The sequence below is a fragment of the Stomoxys calcitrans genome, chromosome 3 (genome assembly GCF_963082655.1).
Source record: "Stomoxys calcitrans chromosome 3, idStoCalc2.1, whole genome shotgun sequence".
Taxonomy (NCBI): domain Eukaryota; kingdom Metazoa; phylum Arthropoda; class Insecta; order Diptera; family Muscidae; genus Stomoxys; species Stomoxys calcitrans.
In genome coordinates, this window is record NC_081554.1 from 188,817,952 (window position 1) to 188,837,140 (window position 19,189).

A 19,189-nucleotide genomic window follows, 5' to 3' on the forward strand; every position below is an offset into this window, starting at 1 on the left:
ATTGTTATGTTTTTGACATGTGGTAATTTTCAAGAAAAAAAAAAAAAGAGATTGATTCCCCAACGTTTTTTGAAATGTTGCTAAACAATGTTGGTTAGAAGTTTCTTTGGGTGTATATGTTGTTAACTGATGTTGCTGGAACAAGGCCACCTCTCGACAGTCGAAAATTACACTATATGTTCAAGGCAATGATACTACCAGTGTTGTAATATGGCTCCGAGTCATGGGTTCTAGTGAAATCAGATGAGGTAGTGCTTGGAGAGTTTGAGAAAAAGATACTTCGTAAAATTTATGGACCAGTATGCATTGATGGAGAGTAGCGGCATTGGATGGACCACAAACTGTATGAGCGGTATGACTAAGTTAAGCGCTACAAAATACAACCATTGCGTTGGGTAGGTTCTTTTGGCCCAATAAATAAAGAAGCTCCAGCGTAGATGTATTTTGAAGGCAAGCACTATGGTACACCAAAACTGCGTTGGAAAGATCACGAGGTGAAAGACATCTCGAAACTTGGTGTTAGAGTTCGGAGAAGGAGCCCAGGAGATCGAAGCACATAGAAGTCTATTACAAGCTCTGCTAAATGGATTGTAAGTAAACATGTTGCGAAAACATGTTGCCTTTATTAGGAATCTTTTGCAAGATGTTTACCACGAGTCCACAAAGTTGGATTTGGTCATTGTTGCGCAGTTTCTTATTTCCGCCTTTGACTCTTTATCAGTGATGGGCCCACTAATACATGTGCACACTTTTTCCAAGCCCAATGGTTTATGTTTTTGTGCATATACACAAACATGTGCCATAGTGTGTGTGTAATTGCGCACCAATGTAAATCTTGGTAAATCTTCAATTTTAGCAACCTTTTAACACGGATTTAGTCCGATTTGGACCATATATGGTAAATATTATAAAGAAGTCATATCGTGTGTTTTGTTTATATGGGGCCAACTAACTGAACCGGTGAAAAAGATTTTCAAGACGTCATACTCTACTCTACTCTACTCTACTCTACTCTACTCTACTCTACTCTACTCTACTCTACTCTACTCTACTCTACTCTACTCTAATCTACTCTACTCTACTCTACTCTACTCTACTCTACTCTACTCTACTCTACTCTACTCTACTCTACTCTACTCTACTCTACTCTACTCTACTCTACTCTACTCTACTCTACTCTACTCTACTCTACTCTACTCTACTCTACTCTACTCTACTCTACTCTACTCTACTCTACTCTACTCTACTCTACTCTACTCTACTCTACTCTACTCTACTCTACTCTACTCTACTCTACTCTACTCTACTCTACTCTACTCTACTCTACTCTACTCTACTCTACTCTACTCTACTCTACTCTACTCTACTCTACTCTACTCTACTCTACTCTACTCTACTCTACTCTACTCTACTCTACTCTACTCTACTCTACTCTACTCTACTCTACTCTACTCTACTCTACTCTACTCTACTCTACTCTACTCTACTCTACTCTACTCTACTCTACTCTACTCTACTCTACTCTACTCTACTCTACTCTACTCTACTCTACTCTACTCTACTCTACTCTACTCTACTCTACTCTACTCTACTCTACTCTACTCTACTCTACTCTACTCTACTCTACTCTACTCTACTCTACTCTACTCTACTCTACTCTACTCTACTCTACTCTACTCTACTCTACTCTACTCTACTCTACTCTACTCTACTCTACTCTACTCTACTCTACTCTACTCTACTCTACTCTACTCTACTCTACTCTACTCTACTCTACTCTACTCTACTCTACTCTACTCTACTCTACTCTACTCTACTCTACTCTACTCTACTCTACTCTACTCTACTCTACTCTACTCTACTCTACTCTACTCTACTCTACTCTACTCTACTCTACTCTACTCTACTCTACTCTACTCTACTCTACTCTACTCTACTCTACTCTACTCTACTCTACTCTACTCTACTCTACTCTACTCTACTCTACTCTACTCTACTCTACTCTACTCTACTCTACTCTACTCTACTCTACTCTACTCTACTCTACTCTACTCTACTCTACTCTACTCTACTCTACTCTACTCTACTCTACTCTACTCTACTCTACTCTACTCTACTCTACTCTACTCTACTCTACTCTACTCTACTCTACTCTACTCTACTCTACTCTACTCTACTCTACTCTACTCTGGTGGGGCCCCCTCTTACTCAAATATATCCCCCCATATGTGGTGATGTGCATTTGCATCACTTCCTACAATGAGGCTCTTTTTCCCTGCAGAAGTGGGTTCAACCAGCAACTTAAGGATTGAAGACGGCATCTCTGAATCGAGTGCCATATGTAGGGAAACCAGCCAGACTTATTTATTTCAAGACTGGCTACTAATGAATCTTTAGTGCTTAGCAACGCAAGAAGAGATACATTGCGTCTTCCATTCCCTGTACCCTTGAGAAGTTTAAATTCAGGAATTTTTAGTCCAGGAACCATTCCTCCACACACCCATGGCTCTTGAATAAGCACCACTTCGAATCCACTTGCCATCAGAAGTACATTTAGTGCCGCCGAAGCAGCTTTACGGTAGATATTTATCTGCAGAAACCGGACAGGATTCAGAATTTCCACCACTGTTGCGTTTGGCTCGTTTTCTTAGTACGCCAGGAGTTCATCCTCACAAGATTCATTCCATCTTGTTATGATGAGTTTCCTTTCGCATCCAGGGGAAGTTGAGAAAGCAGTGAAAACATTCTTTCTCAGGACACCCGAGACTTGCTGTGTGAACGATTCCTCCTTAGATGCTTCACTAGCTGCTGCTGCCGAAGTACCTTTTGAGTTCCGGCCTTCCCTGCTGGCGCACACCTTGAGCCCAATTCAACCGGATGACTCACCCATACAGGGCTTGTCGGTTTCCGTTTCGATGCCTTCCTCTTCTGTTCCGATCGTGGCAGGGGCAATAACTGATGAGTCGTCTCCTGATTCCCCAACTCTACCGCTTCTATTGACCTTCAGTTTTGACTTGTTGAATCCGTAGGACACAAATCCATCAGACTTGCTGAGACCTACGAGACAGCCGGAGTTAAGTATGATAGTGACATCTCCCTTGAGCGTTGATCCCCGAAGGCAATTAGTTTGTATCGGCCCCCATACCAACTTGCATCGTCGCATGAGGAGGCCCAGGTAATTTCGCAAGGACATCGGAGTATTCAAATGACAGTCCATTGACTATCCCACTCCAATTGTTCCTAGGTATGAAGCCGTGTTTTTTTCCATTGGCGACAACTACCGTCCCCAAGCTGTCTCTACCGAAATTAGCCAAGGTCTTTGGACCCATATTACTATTGATCGACTTAGTTCTTTTGGGCATGGGATGCCTCCCAGATGACCGTAGGGATCAACGATACATCTAGGGCTCAACGATACATCTCCCTTAAGCGTTGATTCCCGAAGGTAATAAGTTTGTATCGGCCCCCATACCAACCTGCATCGTCGCAGACTGAAGGAGGCCCAGGTAATTCCGCAAGGACATCGGAGTATACAGCTGACGGTCCATTGACTATCCCACTCCAATTTTTCCTACGTATGCGGCCTTGTTCTTCTCCCTAGTCGATAACTACAATCCATAAGCTGTCTCTAGCGACATTAGCAAAGGTCTTTGGACCCATATTACTATTGGTCGCCTTAGTTCTTTTGAGCGTGGGATGCCCTCCAGATGACCTTTTGACAGACTGCGGTGCCGTTTAGCCTTTGATGCTGTTTAGCCTTTGGTTTAGGCCGTTGAGCGAATCTCCTAACCTAATTAAGGGAGGTTCTCTCCTTATCGGTGAAGATGATTCGCACCAAGCCTCTCGAAAAACCTGAGAGCGATGTGACTCTTATTATTCCAACTTCTTAAAGAGCTATTGGTTTGCCAGAGAAGCCCGATGACCTAGGCAATAAGTGAGGCCTTGTCCTTAAAACTCGAAACAGGTGTCCATGTCAAAAGCCCCTGCTGTGCAGTCATCTGTCGGCTAGTGAAGCCTCGCTTTACTGCTCCACCAGTCGAGGTCTCAGAAGCAAGCAACTTGATACGGCCTGATACCACCACCGCAGCTGTTGAGTCTTTGGAGTCAATTCTACTCGTACTCCCGGGCTCTTGATCTGCCGCTTCACTGGAAACAGACACAAATCATCAACCGCCTAATGGATAACACTATTGTAGCTATCCTTGGGTGACTTATAAATTTCTCCGAAAAATACTACCTATTTCGAGATACAGAAAATGTTTGCAAAGCGAAATAAAAATACGTCCGGCCCAGTCAAAGATTCAAACAAAAGAGCTATGTCTAAACATAGTCCCCATTGTCCCATTTCTAATCTCGTTTCTTTTTTGGAAAATTATGGATTAAACTCCCTATTATGAAGCTAGACAAGTTAAAATATTTCATTCAATTTTGTAATTCTTCTTAAAAATTTTGGTGTTTGGTATTTTAAGCTGTAACGTTTATTGTTATTACTTATACACATCGTGGCCTTTTCTTTACGTTTATTTGCCATTATGTATACGCACCATGGCCTTTATTATTATTATTATTGCTCATACGCAACCATTCCTTTTGAATATGATTTTTTTACATAATATTAAGCAATTCACATTCATTGAGCACTATAATAATTAAAAACTGGACGAAATGTAAGAAAGTAGACAAACTCAAATGCGGTCACAATGCTAAAGCCCATTATTAAGCCCAAAAGGCCACCAAAAGAAGCTGAAAAGAAAACAAATAGTGGTTAAAAATAGGGTCTATACAATTTTAAAATAATGTCAATGCTTACCCAAAGCTGATAACCAATTCTGATAGACCTCTTTGCGATATCTAGTGGACATGAGATCACTAAAGAACACATGCAATAAAATGTTATTGGTGTCATTGGGAGCTCTCCTGCAATGAAATATGGGAAAATGGAGTTTAGTGTTAAGTATTATGGAAAAACAAGAATTCCGAACCCAAATGTCGGTATACATAAAATTTTTATAAAGCTATGAGAGCCCCTCATAGTTTACTACGGACAACTGAAAATGCTAATTTATCAATATTTTCACAAACAAATTACACTTTCACAAGGCCAAAACAACCTGAAGGAGCGTTCAAATGCTTTTGCGATGCACTAGAGAGTTCTTAACTATTGTCTTGGCTAAAATTTTTGTCTTAGTATTGGATCGAAAATCTCAGTGGTTTGGCTTTATAGGCCAAAATATGCAAAAAGGTGACAAATGTCTGAGAAAAAACTGCAAACCAATGTCCGTCCGTCCGTCTGTCTGTCGAAAGCACCCTAACTTCCGAAGGAGTAAAGCTAGCCGCTTGAAATTTTGCACAAATACTTCTTATTAGAGTAGGTCAGTTGGTATTGTAAATGGACCATATCGGTCCATGTTTCGATATAGCTGCCATATAAACCGATCTTGGGTTTTGACTTCTTGAGCCTCTAGAGTGCGCAATTCTTATTCGATTGCAATGAAATTTCGCACGACGTATTTTGTTATAATATCCAACAACTGTGCCAAGTATGGTTAGAATCGGTCTATAACCTGATATAGCTGCCATATAAACCGATCTTGGGTCTTGACTTCTTGAGCTTCTACAGTGCGCATTTCTTATCCGATTGGAATGAAATTTTGCACGACGTGTTTTGTTATGATATGCAACAACTGTGCCAAGTATGGTTCAAATCGGTCCATAACCTGAAATAGCTGTTATATAAACCGATCTTGGGTCTTGACTTCTTGAGCCTCTAGAGTGCCCAAATCTTATTCGATTGCAATGAAATTTCGCACGACGTATTGTGTTATAATATCCAACAACTGTTTTAAGTATAATTCGAATCGGTTTATAACCTGATATAGCTGCCATATAAACCGATCTTGGGTCTTGACTTCTTGAGCCTCTAGAGTGCTCATTTCTTATCCGATTGGAATGAAATTTTGCACGACGTGTTTTGTTATGATATTCAACAGCTGTGCAAAGTATGGTTCAAATCGGTCCATAACCTGATATAGCTGCCATATAAACCGATCTTGGGTCTTGACTTCTTGAGCCTCTAGAGTGCGCAATTCTTATCCGATTGGAATGAAATTTTGCACGACGTATTGTGTTATAATATCCAACAACTGTTTTAAGTATAATTCGAATCGGTCTATAACCTGATATAGCTGTTATATAAACCGATCTTGGGTCTTGACTTCTTGAGCCTCTAGAGTGCTCATTTCTTATCCGATTGGAATGAAATTTTGCACGACGTGTTTTGTTATGATATTCAACAGCTGTGCAAAGTATGGTTCAAATCGGTCCATAACCTGATATAGCTGCCATATAAACCGATCTTGGGTCTTGACTTCTTGAGCCTCTAGAGTGCGCAATTCTTATCCGATTGGAATGAAATTTTGCACGACGTATTGTGTTATAATATCCAACAACTGTTTTAAGTATAATTCGAATCGGTCTATAACCTGATATAGCTGTTATATAAACCGATCTTGGGTCTTGACTTCTTGAGCCTCTAGAGTGCGCAATTCTTATCCGATTGGAATGAAATTTTGCGCGACGTGTTTTGTTATGATATCCAACAACTGTGCCAAGTATGGTTCAAATCGGTTAATAACCTGAAATAGCTATTATATAAACCGATCTTGGGTCTTGACTTCTTGAGCCTCTAGAGGGTGCAATTCTTATCTGATTTAGCTAAAATGTTGTACAACTGCTTCCCTCATGACCTTCAACATACGTGTCTAATAGGGTCTGAATCGATCAATAGCTTGATACACCTCCCATAAAAACCGATCTCCCGATTTTAGTTGTTGAGCCCCTACAAGGCGCAATTCTTATCCGAATGGACTGAAATATTCCACAATAACTTCTACAATGTTTAGCATTCAATTCATTCATAGTCCGAATCGGACTACAACTTGTTTTTTCTTAAATTATTTTACTTACTCAACATCCTCATTGTGGAACAGCAACTTCACATTCAAACGCCCCATAGTGATTTCTGACATATAACGATTCGATTGACAATCGGGTAGGCAATCACAGGGAAATTTCTTTGTATCCTTAACAGCAGACAGGGTGACATTGTAATCGTTTAGGGCTCGAGTAAAGATTACTGAGAAAAATAAAAAAGAAAAATTAAAAACATACTCTTAAGGCTGTATTCACAAAACTTAATGACAGTTCTATAAAGGAAATCTTTCAAATAAGCCTATTTTAAGGCTTCATTAAGTTTTGTGAATACGGCCGTTATATTTTCCACATACATCGATTCTTCATGACACATTGCAAATCCTTGACATCGCACACAGGATATGTGCCATTATTGGGCAATGAATGGGGTATACAGCCACAGCTTTTGAGGATATAATTAATGCGGCACTCCCACATACAGTTGGTGAAGGTATAACGTTGCATTATCATAAGTCTACGCTCATGGGGGAACAAACAATTGCGCTCCTCAATGTTCATTTTATAGATTTCATTTGTGGCATAGGTGGACTCGGGATTGATGTGAACAAAACTCTCACGGGCAGAGGATATGATTTTTGTTTCAGCATTTTCATCAGGAGCATTATAGGCATCATGTATCAATAGGCGAAAACCATAACTGCTAAACGAAGAGGCAAAATAGTCATAGGCAAAGGGATTGATCAGAATCGAGAGGCCAGTGGGAAAACCACAGCCGGTTACACGATAAGGTCGTTTGGGAATTTGATAGGCAATTTTACTGAAATTAGATTTTTTTATAAGAAAACTTGATTTTTTGATTGTTTCTTATTCCACTTACTCTGGAAAATTATGTTTCTCCTCTCCAAAAAAATTGAAGGAACAACAATCTCCCAAACCCATGGACTTGATACGTTGAAATAGCCCATCGCATCTTGTATTGGTACCCTTCCAAAAACATCGCGATATCATATCCATACAGTTTGGAGTCAATGTTCTTGCCAAATCATTTAAGGTCATATTGTTGAGCGCCAAGACCTTCTGGGCCAGTTCGAAATTTACACTGGACTGATTGAAGGCAAAGCTGTAGTACATGACGGTATTAAAAACCTGTAGAATATCTTCTTCGCTGGTATTGGGAGGGCGTTTTCTGGAAAAAATTATTTTTTTTTAAAGTTTTAACTTAAAATTTTTTTTGAAATATAAAAATTAAATTCTGTTCCGTATAGACTCAAAAAAGGCTGAAACGATTTTCATGAAATTTTCACAGATGGTAGAGTTTGGGCCCCTGGTGAAAATAGGGTCCTACATTTTTAGATATCCGAAGGGCGGGGGACCCTCCCCCTTACTATAATTTTCAAAAACGCCAGATCTCGAAAATGGGTGGTGCGATTTAAGCCAAATTTTGTGTGCGCTCTTATAGTAACCTAAATACAAAAATTTGGCATTTGGGGGGCCGCCCCCCTTGGTACCCCATCCGAAAACCCCAAAACGTACCAAATACATATATAGACCAATCACGACAATATGGGACTCAAATGAAAGGTATTTAAGATTAGAAAGCGCAAGGGGGGCGGCCCCCCTTGGTACCCCATCCGAAAACCCCAAAACGTACCAAATACATATATAGACCAATCACGACAATATGGGACTCAAATGAAAGGTATTTAAGATTAGAAAGCGTATCTGATATGCAATTGTGGGACTAAGCGTTTGGGGGACCACCCCAACCCCTAAAACACCCCTAAATCTGACATATTTACCGACCATGGCAATATGGGACTCAAATTAAAGGTATTTACGAGTAGAATACGAATCTGATATCCAAATGTGGTACCAAGTTTCTGGGAGTCCATTCGTCCCAAAACAGCCCCCAAACTGGACTTATTTACTGACCATGGCAATATGGGGCTTAAATAAAAGATATTTGAGTCTGAAATACGAATCTGATATCCAAATGTGGGACCAAGTTTCTGGGGGTCCACCCCTACCCCAAAACACCCTCCAAAAAGGATTTATTTACTGACCATGGCAATATGGGACTCAAATGAAAGGTATTTAAAATTAGAAAACGAATCTGATATCCACTTGTCGGACCAAGTGTTTGGGGAACCACCCCAACCCCCAAAATCGGAAATATTTACCGAACATGGCAATATGGAAGGTATTCACAAATGAAAGGTATTTACGAGTAGAATACGAATCTGTTATCAAAATGTGCGACCAAGTGTTGGGGGGCCGTCCCTCCCTAAAAACACCCCAAATAGGACTTATTTGCTGACCATCGCAATATGAGGCACAAATAGAAGGTATTTTAGTGTAGAATACAAATATGATATCCAAATGTGAAATCAAGTGTTTTGAGGGACGCCCGTCCCCAAAAACACCCCCCCAAGAGCACAAATTTACGAGCATGGTAATATGGGGCTCAAATGAAAACGGATATGTTTGCCGACTATGGAAATATGGGACGCAAATGAAAGGTATTTTGGAGCAGACCACGAATCGGATATCAACATTCGGGACTGAGTGTCTAGCGGACGTCCCACCCCCATAACAACCCCCAAATAGGATGTATTTGCTCACCATGACAATTTGGGTCTTAAAGAGAGTGGAGCTCTCCACAAAGCGGACATATTTGCTGACTTTTGCAATAATAATTTGAGATTAGAAAACGAATTTTATATCCAACTTTGAGTCCAACATTGGCAATATGGGGTTTAAATAAATGAAATTGAGAGTAGAGCACGATGCTGATTTATTTTCAGGGCTAAGGGTTTGGGGGATAACTCCACTCCCCAAAATACACCTAAATTGGACATATTTACCGACCAGGTCAATGTGCGGCTCCAATGAAAAGTATTGGGGAGTAGAGCACCCCTTCCAAAAACACCCTACAAACAGCAAATATTTATTAACCATCGTAATATAGGACTCATTTGGAAATCAGATTCGTATTGGAAGTAAAATATGAATCTGATATCCAAATGTGGGACAATTTATTTGGGGCAACGCCCTTTCCCCAAAAGTACAAATTTAATTTGTAATTTGTAATTTATTTATTTACACCCGCACAACAAGAATATAAAATTCTTGTAATTTACCCACCAAATGAAAGGTATTTGAGATTAGAAAACAAATATGATAACCAATTTTGGGGCCAAGTGATTGGGGTACGCCTCATCCCATAAACTTCCCTCTAACCAAGGGCAATATGGTCTTAAAATAAATGGTATTTGAAAGAAGAGCACGATGCGTATACTTTTTTCTGGGCCAAAGGACTGGGGATCAACTCACCCCGAAAACATCCATAAATCGGACATACATATTTACGGGTCAAGGTAATATGGGACTCAATTGAAGGGTATTTTGGGAGTATATCACGAAATTCGTACCCACTTACGGGACTATGTTTCTGGGGGTTCACATCACTCCCTAAACCTTCTTACTTCCATAACCCCCATGGGAATATCGGGCTCAAATAAGGTCTTTAAGAATGGAGTACGTCTCACATCCAAACTTAGATGACCCTAAACCCGTTGATCGAATTCATAAATCAGTAAAGGGATTCAGATAAAGGCACTTATATTGTTAAACTGTTAGTCAAGCGATATACTATTTTCGTATCATGGCGTTTCCCTAAAAGCTCTTTAATTGGCAAAAATAAATATTCAAAGGAAAATTTTGCTCCATATAAAATAAAAGAAAGCGCAGCGGAGCGGACCTGGTTCAGCTAGTTTTCTATTGGGTTGACAATTTTTTCACAGCTTGGAACTCTGTAATTGCATTCTTTCTTCTTTCAGTTATCAGCTGTTACCTTTAGCTTGCTTTAGAAAAAAGTGTAAAAAAAGTATATTTGATTAAAGTTCATTCTAAGTTTTATTAAAAATGCATTTACTTTCTTTTAAAAAATCCGCAATTACTTTTTGGGCAACCCAAAACATCCAAAAATTAAAAACACGTTCTATAAAAAAAATGTTGACAAAATTTATATATAACTAAAATTTTTAAAATATTTTCTATAAAAAAATTTCGACAAAATTTCCCATAAAATAAAATTTTGACAAAATTTTCTTCTTTTTTATAAAAAAAAATTCACAAAATTTTTTTTCGACAAATCCTACGGTATGGTGGTACCAAACGAAATCGCGATCTAGGAAACCAGTCAAATGCTACTACAAAGCAAAAACAAAATTTCTGTAAACTAAACAACTAACCCTACGGTCTGCAGCCGGACAATATCCGATTGTGTAAAAATAATATTCGACATTTTTTATAAAAATTAAACTTGGAAACATTTTCTAAAAATTTAAATTTTAACAAAAATTTTTATAAATAAAATGTTGAAAAAAATTTTTTTTTAAATAAATTTAAAAAAAAATAAAAAAAATAAGTTTTCAAAAAATTTTCTATAAAAATAGAATATGTTATGATTTTTGACTTACAACACCTTGGCCATATTCATAGATTTCGTTTTGGACATTTTATTAAAATTACACAAAGTCACTGCGGGGAATGGTATATTCCAGGTGGGATAATGAGAACTCTCAATCACTGTAACCGTGGGTGTTTCTCGATTCCATATATACGAGATCATAACCAATACAATGGAAACTATAATCGATATAATGGTTATAAACAACCAAAAGAAACGCTCATTTTTGGACAAATCCAAACGGGTGATATAATTGAAGCCATGCAACGAGGTGGTATTACAAAAATTACGAAAATTTTCCATAAACCATTTTTTGATGTGTTGAACTTTGGTTTTGGGTTTTGAAGATTTGCGAAGCTTTTTGGGGAAATTTGATGAAGCCACCGTAGAGGAGAATGAAGGCTTCGGATATTGTTCAAAATTTTGTCTATAAGGCACCACGGTCTTAATATCATATACGGGTTTAATTTTATTCTGCATGTTGCGACAAGTGTACACGAAACCACTCACTTAACTACTGACGCCTTTAATGATGATTCTAATCATTGATAAATAAGAATTCAACACAACAAGTGATAGTTTAATTCAATTATACTCCAACTCCCATTAAGCTGACATGACCATGACCGTCATTAATTGCCCAAATGTGAAACCTGTAATTAGTATGCTCATGAACTCAAGAAAACCCATCATGCTTTATTAATTTCCATAAACACTCCATTTATTTATATTATTATATTTTGAAACTAATATTGAGGACAATGTGGTCGCATCTTTAGAAATGCCTCTATACGCTCTTGTTTCTCCTTTTCCTCTTCCATTTTTCGCTTCTTGTCCGCCTCCAACTTGGCTTTCTTTTGTCGTCTTTGTATGCGATAGCGTATCTGTTTTTTAGTCAACCAATTGCAAGCGGGTCGCACAAATACAAAAAATATCATTTCGAAACCGGACACAAAACTGTAGCCCATGTGTAGGCCCGTAATGCCTCCGAAATTGCCAATAAAAGTTAACCAATTCTCATAGACATCGAGACGTAAACGCTCGGCATAGAGAGTGCCATAGTAGACATGCAACACCATGTGGTTGGTGATGTTGATGTCTTTGCTGGAAAGGAAATTTAAAAAAAAAATCAATATAAGGAAAATTAACAGTAATTAGGTATATTAGCTAGTGTGCTCGAAATTTGAAAAAAAGAAATGAAAATAGTAGAATATGCTCATCAACACCCTTATCTATAAGGCCGTCATCTCACAAAGTCATCATGTTGTAGTTATGCCATATCCATGTCATAATCATGCCATAGTCATGTCATAGTGATGTCACAGTCATGCAATTGTAATGTCATAGCCACTTCCATACATCGGGGTTACCCAAATTACAGTCTTACTCCACTTTCTCAGACACTATCTGCACTTTGCTAGCTCCGTGTGGCTTGTAACGCCTTTCGGGCGATCTCTTCCTCATTCAGTCTTTTGGGAACTAAAAATTGGGTCAGGTTGAAATTTAGCTCAACATGCTTTCGCATTAACCATTTCTCTATGTTTTTCAATAATTTACGACCAACGGCCATTTGGGAAATAATCCCATCGCCTCTTCCAGTTTTCAATCGTTGTTATTCTCTCAGACCTACCAATGGCCTATCTTGGTGTGCATCCGTATTCGAGTACTCTCCTATATACATTGGAATATTTCCTAGCAAGCATATCAAAGAGGATCATCCCTTGTACCATGTGTGTCGCATCGCTTGAGATGGTTCTGTACCCAGCTAACAATATGATCCGACTTTGTTTAATATCCGACATGTCTGCACATAGTTGGACAAAATATATGAAAATTCTCACGTCTGTGAACATATCAGTGTCAGTGTCATTCTCAATGCCAATGTCACTGTCATTGTCAATGTCAGTGTAATTTTCAATATCAGAGTCAGTGTCCTGTCACTGTCAGAGTCAGTGTCACTCTCCTATATATATTGAAATGTATCCTAGCAAGAATATCAAAGAGGATCATCCATTCTACAACGTGTGCCGCGTCGCTTGAGATGGTTCAGTACCCAGCTAACATTATGATCCGACTTTGTCTAGTATCCGACACGTCTGACGAAATATATGAAAATTCTCACGTCAGTGTCCATATCAGTGTCAATGAAAATTTCAGTCAAAATGTCTGAGTCCGTGTCAGTATCAGTGTCGATGTCAGTGTAAGTTTCAATGTCAGTGTAAGTTTCAATATCAGTGTCAATGTCCTGTCATTGTCAGAGTCAGTGTCACTCTCTTATATATATTAGAATGTTTCCTAGCAAGCATACCAAAGAGGATCATCCCTCGCTTGAGATGGTTCTGTACCCAGCTATCGATATGATCCGCCAATGTCAATGTCAACGTCAACGTCAACGTCAATGTCAATGTCAATGTCAATGTCAATGTCAATGTCAATGTCAATGTCAATGTCAATGTCAATGTCAATGTCAATGTCAATGTCAATGTCAATGTCAATGTCAATGTCAATGTCAATGTCAATGTCAATGTCAATGTCAATGTCAATGTCAATGTCGCTGTCAGAGTCAGTTGTCATTGGCATGGTAATACTTAGTCATGTCACAGTCATGCCATAGTCATGCTCTAGTCTTGTCATAGCCATATCCTTGTCATGTCCTAGTCATGCCATTGTCATGTCATAGTCATGTCATAGCCATATCATAGCCAAATCATAGCCATGCCATAGCCATGTCATAACCATGTCATAGTCATATCACAGTCGTTTTCTTTGGCATAGTGTTGGAAAATATTATGAGCATCAAATTGGATTAAGCTGTGCCGTTTCCCGTTTTCATATATCATTTCACATATCATTTTCACTACTCACAAAAATCTTTGATCTGTTAGTGCATATTGCCGATTAAGTTTACCCGAATCCTCACTTATGGCATACATATTAAAATCGCACAAAGGATAACAATCACAAATGAAACTCTCCGCATAATAGTTTTGGCGATAATCGGCATTGTAAGATTTCAAAATTGAGGAATAAACATCTGGCAAAAATAGAAAAACAAATCGTAGAAGGCTTTCAAAAATCTTCATCTTTCCCACCTACCTTTATGTTTCGAAACACATTCCCTATCATGCCAGCCACAAATGGTCCAATTCATCTTTTTAGGCCAATAGTTTAGAGTGCAGTGACATTTTTCATACATCCTTGCAGAACGGCATTCAGCCAAACAGTTGGGTTGCGAATATGTGGGGAAGTGGAAGAGTTTTCGTTCTTGCGGCAAATAACACCGCCGTACATGCAACTTCAGTGAAGCTATGTAGTCGCTAGCACGTGTCTGTTGAGGTGTTATACTCAGGTAATTAACACTTTTCGGAGTGATGACACTGTGTAAGGCATATTTTGGGGTAAAATCATATGCATCTTGAATGAAAACTTTCATGCCGGGAGTTTTGCGAGCTGCCAAATGATAATCCTCCAATTCAGGATTTAGAAGAACGGTCAATCCGGTTTGGGGGCCACAACTGGTGGTGTATTCGACATTTTCGTTTGTTATGAAATCGGTTCTGCAAAATTGTTTTAAAAAAATTATAATTATTTTTAATAATGTTGGTGTTGTTTTACACAAAATTAATTAAAAATAAAACTTAAAAAAATTATAAAAACAGAATTCACAAAAATTTAACAAAAAAGGTTTGAAATAACAAATAAATTTTACAAAAAAAAAGAAAAAAATCATGTTTTATAAAAACAAAAATTTCCTAAAAAAATAGTAAACTTTACAGATACAGTGTGTGTTATTTTTGGAAATCTAAACTTATATTTAAAAATTTCCAAAAAATTATAAAAAATATTTTAGAAAAAACTTTAACAAAAAAATTCTAGAAAAAAATTCATTAATAAAATTTTAAAGCAATTTTTTTTACTTTTTTACTCACCTTTTATTTGCATTGCTTTTCAAAACCAGCTTATTGAACGAACAACAATTACCCTGTGAAGTTTTAATTATTTCAAAAATATTACTACATCTCTCGTAACGTCCTTTCCATTTACATCTCAGTATGGTAGTTTCACAACTCGGTTTGAGCCTATTCTCCAATTGATACAAGGTCATGTTGTTCCTTTCCAAAACTTCGCCAAGCTGTAGCCATTCTTCTGGACTCGCCTCAATGGTTGCGGTAGCATACAACACCAAGCGAAAAAGATTTACCAAGTGATCAGCAGTAAAATTGTTTTTTTTGCGACTTGGAATAAAATAAATTTTGTTACAAAAAAAAAGATAAAAAATTCATAGCAAGCTTCCGAAAATCAAAATTTTTTTAAATTAGTTTTTTTTGTTTTAATTTTAATAAATAAAAACGAAAAAAGTGAAAATTGTTCTTTATAAGAAATTTCGTTAAAATTTAATTTTCATAGAAAATTTTTTTGAAAGATTTTCATTAAAAATTTTTGTCAAAATTAGATTTTTTATAAATGTTGGCCAAATTATATTTTTTTTTAGAAAATTTTGTCAACAAACGGTTTTTTTTGTGTTCCATCTATAATAGAAACAGATTACCCTATGATCTGCAGCCGGACAATATCCGATTGCATGAAAATTGGATTCACTTAAAAAAATTCTTCGTAAATTGAATTTCATAATGAGTTTAGAAATTTTTGTTGAAATTTGCATTTTTTTAAATATGGTTAAATTTTTTTTTTTCGAAATTTGCAATTTTTTTTAAATTTGATTAAAACTTGATTTTCTTGGAAAATTTTGTCAAAATTTAATTTTTATAGAAGACTTGCCGAACCGGGCCCGCTTCGCTGCGCTTTCTTTAACTCTCTAATATCTTTTTAGGGTGGGGACACCTCGCTCTGAATCCTGATATCGAATTCATGCCATTGTAGCCTATGACGCTGAACGCGTTCGAATCCTGGCGAGAACATCGGACAAAGAAGTGTTTTCCCCTCTTAATGTTGGCGACATTTGCGAGGTACAATGCCATGGTCATTTAAAAAATTTTCCCCAAAGAGGTACACTGCGGGACGCCGTTCGGACTCGGCTACAAAAAAGGTCCCCTATCATTAAGTTTAAACTTGAATTGCAAAGCACTCATTGATGTGTGAGAATTTTCCCCTTCTGGGTTCCTGGTGGTAATGTTTTTCCTATGGGTAATGTTCTAATTCTAGTAATTAGGGGAGGGATGGCACATCAGACATTTCGACTCAAATATGGATATCAAATTCGTGCTGCACTTCCAAATCCCTTTAATTTGAGCCCCATATTGCCAAGGCCGGTAAATATGAACCGTTTGGATGATGTTTTGGGTCTGGGGCGGCCACCGGCTCGGTGCACTGAAAATATATATCAAATTCGTACTTTATTCCCAACGGAAATGAAGTTTAGTTTAGGGGTTGCTTTAGGGGGTACCCCAAAACACTTGGCTTCAAAATTGGATATCAAATTCGTTTTCTACTCTCATATACCTTTCATTTGAGTCCCATATTGTCATAATGGATCAAATTACCCATTTGACGTATCTTTAGGAGGAAAAGCGCCACCTAGACTTGAACGCTAATTTTAATATCATATTCGTAATCTACTCTCTAATACCTTTCATTTGAGTTCCATATAGCCATGGTCGGCTAATATGCCCATTTGGGGGTATTTTTGGGGGGTGGGCGACCTCCCATTACTTGGACCTAATGTTTTATGCTAAATTTGTAATCTACTGCCTAATACTTTTCATTTGAGTCCCATATTGACATAAACTTCGAATATATCCGGTTAGTGAAGTTTTGGGGTTGGGGGGTCCGCTGGGTACTTGGACCCAAATTTTAATACCATATTCGTTTTCTGGTCTCCAATACCTTTCATTTGATACCCTTTTGTGCCCGTCGGACCACTTTCGCATATGGGTGGCTTTTTTGGGGAGGGTCCACCTCCACCCGATATCTAAAAATTATATATCCTATGTTTCCATCCAGACAAACGTACACAATCTATGAAAATGTTAAGAAAATCGGTTTAGCCAAGTATCATATAGTCATAATGGGTCTAATGCCGTTTTTGAGGAATGGCGTGACCTCCTATTCTTCGGTCTTAGTTTGTACGTCAGATTCGAAATCTACTCCCGAATACCTTTCATTTGAGCTCCATATTGAAATGAACTGTTTGGGGGAGTTTTGGGCTTGGGGCGGCCCGATGGGTACTTAGACTCAAATTTTAAATACCATATTCGTATTCTACTCTCCAATACCTTTCATTTGATACCTGTATTGTCCCGGTCGGCCCACTTTTGATTTTGGGTTGTGTTTTTGGCATAAGGGGGAGGGTCCGCCCCCTTTCGATACCGAAAAATGATATAGCCTATGTTTCCTTCCAAACCAACCTACACAATAAGCGAAAATTTCACGAAAATCGGTTCTGCCGTTTTTCAGTCTATACGGAATAAAAAAACCGAGTACCATATTGGGAGTTTTTGTGGAGGTGGGGTGACCCCCTATACTTCGACATGAATTTGTATGCCAGATTCGTTATCTACTCCCGCATACTTTTCATTTGATACCCATATTGTCCTTATCGGTCCACTTTTGATTTTTGGTGGTGTTTTTGGGGTAACGGGGGAGGGTCCGCCCCCTTCCGTTATCAACAAATTATAACGCCTATTTCTACTTCCTGACCATATTCGTAATTTATTCCCGAATACCTTTCCCATATTGTCATGATCGTCAAATAAACCTATTTTAAGGGGTTTTGGGGCTGTGGCGGCACCCCAGGGACTTGGGCCCAACTTTTATTAGGAAATTCGTACTGTACTCTTGAATGCCTTCCATTTGAATCCCATATTGTCCCGATAGGTCCACTTTTATTTTTGGGTAGTAAAGGGTGATTTTTTTGAGGTTAGGATTTTCATGCATTAGTATTTGACAGATCACGTGGGATTTCAGACATGGTGTCAAAGAGAAAAATGCTCAGTATGCTTTGACATTTCATCATGAATAGACTTACTAACGAGCAACGCTTGCAAATCATTGAATTTTATTACCAAAATCAGTGTTCGGTTCGAAATGTGTTCAAATTTTGACAAATTTTGTTCAGCGATGAGGCTCATTTCTGGTTGAATGGCTACGTAAATAAGCAAAATTGCCGCATTTGGAGTGAAGAGCAACCAGTAGCCGTTCAAGAACTGCCCATGCATCCCGAAAAATGCACTGTTTGGTGTGGTTTGTACGCTGGTGGAATCATTGGACCGTATTTTTTCAAAGATGCTGTTGGACACAACGTTACGGTGAATGAACACATTTCGAACCGAACACTGATTTTGGTAATAAAATTCAATGATTTGCAAGCGTTGCTCGTTAGTAAGTCTATTCATGATGAAATGTCAAAGCATACTGAGCATCTTTCTCTTTGACACCATGTCTGAAATCCCACGTGATCTGTCAAATACTAATGCATGAAAATCCTAACCTCAAAAAAATCACCCCTTACTTTAGAGGTAAGGTGTTTTAGAAAGAAATTTTCAAAATTGTTGTAAATTTTGTTTTCATAAAATTTAAAAAAAAAAATTTCAAAACTCAAATTGAAAATTTGAGTTTTTTGTTTAAAAAATTCAAAGAAATTTGAGTTTTATGAAAAATTTTTCTAGATTTTTATTTTCTTAAAAAATTTCAAATTTTTTAAGAAAATCGATTTTCTTTAGTTTCCTCGATTTCTTTGCCTTAAATTTTCTCCAAATTTGTTTTCCTTAAAACTTTTTTTTTTTTTGAAAATTGGTTTTTTAATAAAAAAATAACTTCCACTCAATA

At 37.8% G+C, this 19,189-nt stretch overlaps 2 protein-coding genes across 3 annotated transcripts in view; both read right to left on the reverse strand.

The window, feature by feature from the left end:
* Positions 1-4,537: 4,537 nt before the first annotated feature.
* LOC106082039 (pickpocket protein 11) lies at positions 4,538-11,884 on the reverse strand. Its single transcript, XM_059365744.1, has 6 exons — positions 11,415-11,884; positions 7,811-8,119; positions 7,287-7,750; positions 6,967-7,135; positions 4,811-4,917; positions 4,538-4,743 (listed from the first exon to the last, which is right to left on the reverse strand). Exons 1-6 carry the CDS (start codon positions 11,882-11,884, stop codon positions 4,631-4,633), a joined length of 1,632 nt encoding a protein of 543 aa, XP_059221727.1. The 3' UTR covers positions 4,538-4,630.
* A 253-nt stretch (positions 11,885-12,137) lies between these two features.
* Positions 12,138-19,189, reverse strand: part of LOC106082065 (pickpocket protein 11-like) — a 122,445-nt gene continuing 115,393 nt past the window's right edge. For both annotated transcript variants that reach the window (XM_059364319.1, XM_059364320.1), the window contains 4 exons: positions 15,334-15,639; positions 14,501-14,961; positions 14,270-14,438; positions 12,138-12,508 (listed from right to left, as the gene is read on the reverse strand). In XM_059364319.1, coding sequence (XP_059220302.1) covers positions 12,151-12,508; positions 14,270-14,438; positions 14,501-14,961; positions 15,334-15,639 — 1,294 coding nt within the window. In that variant the 3' untranslated portion in view covers positions 12,138-12,150. The remainder of the gene's footprint in view (positions 12,509-14,269; positions 14,439-14,500; positions 14,962-15,333; positions 15,640-19,189) is intronic.

Excerpts from the sequence above, each read along its gene's own strand:
- LOC106082039 (XM_059365744.1), bottom strand. The coding sequence starts at position 11,884 with ATGCAGAATAAAATTAAACCCGTATATGATATTAAGACCGTGGTGCCT. Across the intron at positions 8,120-11,414 it reads ATGAATATGGCCAAGGTGTT|AAAACGCCCTCCCAATACCA; the intron begins GTAAGTCAAAAA and ends AATTTTTTCCAG. Across the intron at positions 4,744-4,810 it reads GAATTGGTTATCAGCTTTGG|CTTCTTTTGGTGGCCTTTTG; the intron begins GTAAGCATTGAC and ends TTTTCTTTTCAG.